This window comes from Spinacia oleracea, chromosome 3, assembly GCF_020520425.1.
Source record: "Spinacia oleracea cultivar Varoflay chromosome 3, BTI_SOV_V1, whole genome shotgun sequence".
In the NCBI taxonomy this organism is placed as follows: domain Eukaryota; kingdom Viridiplantae; phylum Streptophyta; class Magnoliopsida; order Caryophyllales; family Amaranthaceae; genus Spinacia; species Spinacia oleracea.
In genome coordinates, this window is record NC_079489.1 from 83,416,150 (window position 1) to 83,421,856 (window position 5,707).

At 46.0% G+C, this 5,707-nt stretch overlaps 1 protein-coding gene across 1 annotated transcript; it reads right to left on the bottom strand.

The window, feature by feature from the left end:
- Positions 1–3,424: 3,424 nt before the first annotated feature.
- Positions 3,425–4,887, bottom strand: LOC110804109 (uncharacterized). Its single transcript, XM_056839322.1, has 2 exons — positions 3,825–4,887; positions 3,425–3,606 (listed from the first exon to the last, which is right to left on the bottom strand). Exons 1-2 carry the CDS (start codon positions 4,885–4,887, stop codon positions 3,425–3,427), a joined length of 1,245 nt encoding a protein of 414 aa, XP_056695300.1.
- Positions 4,888–5,707: the final 820 nt, after the last annotated feature.

A 5,707-nucleotide genomic window follows, 5' to 3' on the forward strand; every position in this document is an offset into this window, starting at 1 on the left:
CAAATCCCAATGACACGTGAGGGATATGTCGACACTTCCAGTGATGACCCTTAAATCAAATGTTATCACTCGGGGGCTCGTGAGACCCTCGCAAAACAAGTCACATACACTATGGCTTGTGTGACGCAATCCGTCTAGTACTTTGACCATCGTCTCATCCCGAGACTCAGTCAAAGTGGGGGCTAACTGTAGACACCTACTTTTGTCCCCATTCCCGAAAGGGAAGGTTCGATGATGAGAACATAAATCTCCACTTGGCAACGCATCTCCTATAAAATAACGAATCTCGATCACCCTTTTCATTTCACCCGAACCTGCTATTTATAGAAACCTGCTAAAAATAGTAACTGCCGTCACGGGTAGTTGCTAAAAGTGGCAAGTCATAAAAGATAGAAACCTGTCAGAATTAGGTGTTGCACTCCAACATAAATCCTAAAAGAGATAGAATTTGCAAGAGGAATCCTATTCCTAGTATAATTCGAAAATAAGAGTTACGTATTAATTAAAATCCTAACGAACCTAGAGTTCGTAACGGGCCCAGACGCATTCCGTCATAAAGTTAATACGCGCTAAAAGACTCGGATAAGTCTCAAAGACTCCGTATTCCACGAGTCCAAATCTGACAAGGAAATACGGCCCAGACCCTATTTTCAACGCCTGGCTCTGGGCGCCGAAATCTTCGGCGCCCAGCCCTGGGCGCTGAAATTACCTGGGTACGTGTTCTCTCCTAATTCTTCTTGGATTAGTGCTCTAAAATTCTATCTTTCCACGAACTCTTTTCTATAAATAAAGTCTCGAATTCGACGTGAAAGAACACACAATTTATATTCTGAGTATTGACTCCAACCCCTAAGCCTAAGCCTCACGCTGCGAAATTGATCCCGCGTTCTGTCGCAATCGATCCAAAAATCGAACAGAACGTATCCTGTCCCTTGTAGCTGAAGAATTAAACCCGGAAACTTGAGATTCATTAAATAAAAGGAGAAATAGCAAAGCCAAAGTGGTTAGTTTTCTGAGAACCGTGACGCACCTCTCAAGGGTGCGTCGTAATGTGTCCCTTCGCATGATTTAATCGCTTTTCTCGCCCTTTTATAAAACTGTTAAACTATTAATCTGATTGTTCTATCACGCCTAACAAAGATAATATCTTGGACAATTGAACTATCATGCTAGGTCCCTTAAATCAATCTAAACAAGATAATCATGATCGATCTAGTATTATGTGTTGCATATTGCTAAAATCAATTCAGATTAGTTTAATAGTTAACGCATGTCCCTTCAATTATTTATGCTGAGCTAGTAAGGATATCCTGCCTCTGGAGTTATCGAAGAGCGAGTACTCCTCTCGGTAGTTACAGTCCCCCGAACCCTCAATCTCTGCCCTGCGGGTGTATGTTGAGCGATCCCCACACCAGGGACCATAAGGGAACCTATGGCCGTCGTGGTCAAACATAATTGCACTCCCTTTATGTCACGATAAACGGGTTTTGTCAGTTTTTCTCATTGTCGTTAAAAACTGAATGGCGACTCCTATATTACTAGTCAATTGGGTGTAAACTCACAGGAAATCCAATTACACTTGATTTGACAAAAAGAAACGTCACGCCCACGAGGGACGAGGTCACGCATTAGCCTCGTGCTTTTTCGACCCCCTCACAACGCCTCTCCCCAAGTAGGCACCGAAGGAGATTTCGCGGCCAGGGCGGCCGTTGACGAGGTAGCTGCCGACCAGGATGATGCTGCTGGAGCTACTACTTCGTCCAGGGAGAGTAAGGGTAAGGGCAAGGAGGCCGAAGATCCTCCTGCTGGTGATGCTCCCATGCCTCCTCCGGCTTCGTCAAGTGGTTAGTGTCTCTGTACCTTTAGGTTGTCATGACCACTTGGTATTGTTGTATGGTATTTGATATTTTGACATTGATTCAGTTGATATGTTCAAACGGATGCGGCGTGCTGAAGTAGCGAACATCCCCCCGTCAGGCGGTTTCAGCTCAGAGGAAAAGGATAAGATCCTTTCGGACGTCTACGCTGCCATTCTTGAGGAATATGTGAGGTCGCTTCCCGGGATTAACCTGGGGTACTTTGGGTCTATTCAATCCCTCGTACTTGATAGTTGATACTTTATTCATTGTCATTATTAATATTTTTTTTTTCACTAAATCTATTTTGGTCTCGGCAGCTCTTCATCCGTTGTGCCGAGAGTAGGCACTACAGCTTTTATATGCATAAAGAGATGCTCAAGCATGAGGACCAGATTGAGAATCATGTGAAGTATGCTGAGAGGACAGCCAGGTTGATCAATGTGGACGCGGACAAGAAGATTAAGTCTGAGACAGACGCCTTGAGGAAGGCTAAGGAGGACGCTCAGAACTATGAAAAAAAGTTGCTGGAGCACGAGGAGAGGTTAGCCGTGCTGAGAAAGGGGTATTCCTCGATCTTGGAGCGGGTGACCAATTTTTTCCTCCAAAGTGAAGGCCTTAGAGAAGAAGCTCAAGGCTACCCAGGATGAGATTGAGGCCGTGCGCGGAGAGGCCGCTAGCTCCTTCAAGCTTGGCGAAGAATCCATTTTGGAGAATGCTCGGCGGGCATGGGATCAGCCTATGGATGGGAAAAACTTTTCCTGGTTTAAGCGACGTATCTCCTACCATATGGCCGTCTCAACAACTAGAAGTCTTGGCCTGGATCCCCCTGAGTTCTTTAGCGAGGGGGAAGATGAGGACGTGAAGGAGGAAGAGGTGAATTCCCCCGAAGACCAAGATGTTCAGGACGGGAGCTCCACCGCCCCTCATCCATAGATGATCTTTGTTTAACTAGTTTAGATGGCGCCATGGGCGCTTGTAATAACTTTGGTGCCTTTTGGCATTTATTTGTTTTGGGTTTGTTTGCGCATTGTGCGCATGTATGAATATTTTGTGCCTCCTGTGCACTTTTTTTATTATTATTTCATTTCAGTTTATTTGTTGATTTCTTAGGAACTTTCTTTTTGGTCCATTGATGGACGGTTACCCCAGTGTTTTAGGTGATCAGCCTAATTTGAGGCGCTAATCTAGGCCACTTCTCAGGCCGTCAACCGATTAGTCTTTTTAAGACGCCTTACAAGGAGGAGGCATCATATTGAGTGTCTGCTCTTGTTGAGTCTTATTTTTGCATTTTTGTTATTGCATGGTACTTTTAGGGCCGTCATTTATAGTGACGCCACTGTTTGGGGATTGTCTATTGTGGAGTTCTCCACCCCTTAGCGTCTTAAGGGGCTTTATTGAGCCTTGTATTCGTCAGATAAGAAAACATTCATTATTTTACTAAGTAGCAAAACTAAACTCACCGCTTCGTAGGCGGGCATTTACAGGCCGTTTTGTGGGCTCTAATACGATAGTCATGCCGTTTTGTAGGCTCAAGTTACATGAGTTATCCTAATGACATTCTATTTTCAGCCACTTTTCTCTATCTTGACTGGTTCTGGTTTGGCTGGTTTACTCTCATTGGCGGCTAGCAGTTCTTCTTTATGCTTTCTTTTGCTTTTGGCTTCGGCCGAATCTTTCTTCCATGCTGACGGGTTGAGGGTTGTGAGGTAACAGTCTCTTTCTTGCTGTTGGTCTCCATGTATGGTTCCTATCGCCCCATCATTGCATACAACTTCAAAAGCATCAGATGGGTGACGACTACTGCTTTAATCTTGTTCATGGTGGGTCGTCCCAAGATGACGTTGTATGCTGTCAAGTCCTTAACAATTAGGAAGTTCACTTCCATCTTCCGTCCATTTTTTTTATCCCTAATTCGAACCGGCAAAGTGATGACGCCTACAGGGTGTATAATGCTTCCCCCAAAACCAATGATGGGATAATGTATGCTCTCCATGGTTTTGGGGTCATGTGCTAGGAGGTTGAGGCATTCCATGCTCATTATGTCAGACGAGCTCCCCGTGTCTATTAAGATGCGCTTCACCCTCATATTGGATATTTTGAACTCGACCACAATAGGATCATCATGCGGAGTGGCTACTCGTCCACCATCCGACTCACATATCTCGATCCGTGGGAATGGGTTCAGAGGTGACTTTCCTGACAGCATTACCTGCCCTAGGCGGCGAGCATAATCTTTCTGCCCCCTCATGGTGGGTTCTCCAGCGGCTGGTCCCCCAGATATGACGGCTACAAACCCCCCTTCACTGTGTTGTCCCTCTATAGGTGAGACAGGTGACTTGTTCTTTTTGTACTGGTTTTTTCCAAAGCCGTGAGCATTCCTCTGTAAGTAGTTCTTGAGGTGTCCTTTGGAGGCTAGGCCGTCTAGAGCTCTCTTCAAGCTTCTACAGTTCTTGGTTTCATGCCCTGTGTCTTCATGGAACTGGCAATACAACTTAGGGTCTCGACTCTCAGCAGGAGACTTTATGGGGAAAGGTCGTTCAAGGTCAAACCTGGTTCCGACGTCTTTCAGTATCGTGAGGAGATCTGTGTTATACTCGAAATATTCCCTTTCTTGTGGACGTTCTCTCTTGTGTCCAGGAGAATTGGTATCATGCTCTTTCGAGAGAACCCAAGTACCATTTACTCGTGGGGCTTTTCGGTCTATTTTGTCTTTCTTCCCTGAGGAATCTGTTGCTTCTAAAGTCCTTCCATCTTTTGACGAACTGCATATTTCTGTTGCATGGATAAATGCTTCGGCCTCGTCCAAAACTTCGGCCATAGTCCGCACACTTTTCTTGACTAGGTCAAACTTAAAGGATCCCTTCTTCAATCCCCTGATAAAATTATCGAAGGAGACGCCGTCGGGCAAATCTGGGATCTGTCCGGCCTCTAGGTTGAAACGTTTCACATAGCTTCTTAGTGATTCATCTTTCCCCTGTTGAATTCGTCCCAAGTGCATACTTGTTTTCCTTTCTTCCTTGTTTGCCATGAACCTAGTGGAGAACAGAGTTTGCAGTTCGTTGAAAGAGGCAATTGACCCTGGGGGTAGTCGCTCAAACCACTTAGACGCTACCCCTTTGAGAGTGGCCGGGAAATATTCGCACCAAGTGGCTTCATTGGTTCCTTGAACATACATATGATGACGTTATGCAACTAAGTGCATATCGGGATCGTTGGTACCGTCATAGGCTTCAATGGTAGGAGTTTTTACCTTAGGCTCTTTTGGGGCATTCATGATATCCTCGGAGATGGGAGTACTCATGTGCCTTAGCGTTATATTATTAAACCCTTGATGAATGTGGTAAGTTGGTTCACGATGGCTGGAGAGCAGGCGGGGACGCAGGCTTACCCTGTTGGGCGTTATCTGGGTCTGTCCTCGAGTAGAGGGGTAAAATGGCGGATCTTCCATCACAGGGGTGGACCCAGTGTCTGATAGTTCAGATTCAGCTTCATAATATTCTTGACGCCACGAGGCGGGCCGTAAGACGGCTGGTGGGTTTCCCCTAGATGGTGGTCGTATGACTTGGTCCCTTCGAGGTAGACAAGTTGGGAGGCCGCGGTCAATCCCCGAGCGCTCAGGCACAGGGCTGATTCCACGGCATTCTGTTTATCCGATTGACGCCCAGACTGAGGGGCCTCTGTGGAGCCGTCCTCTCAGTGCTGTAGATTAGTATATTTTTCCGAATTTCATCTTGCAATGTGGTGCTCATCTGCTGTCGAAAGGTTTGGTTCATTTGATGTTGGAATCGTGCTAAGATCTCGCGTAGCGACCCCACCGAGACTGGCAAGTCCAAATTCTCATCCAGCAC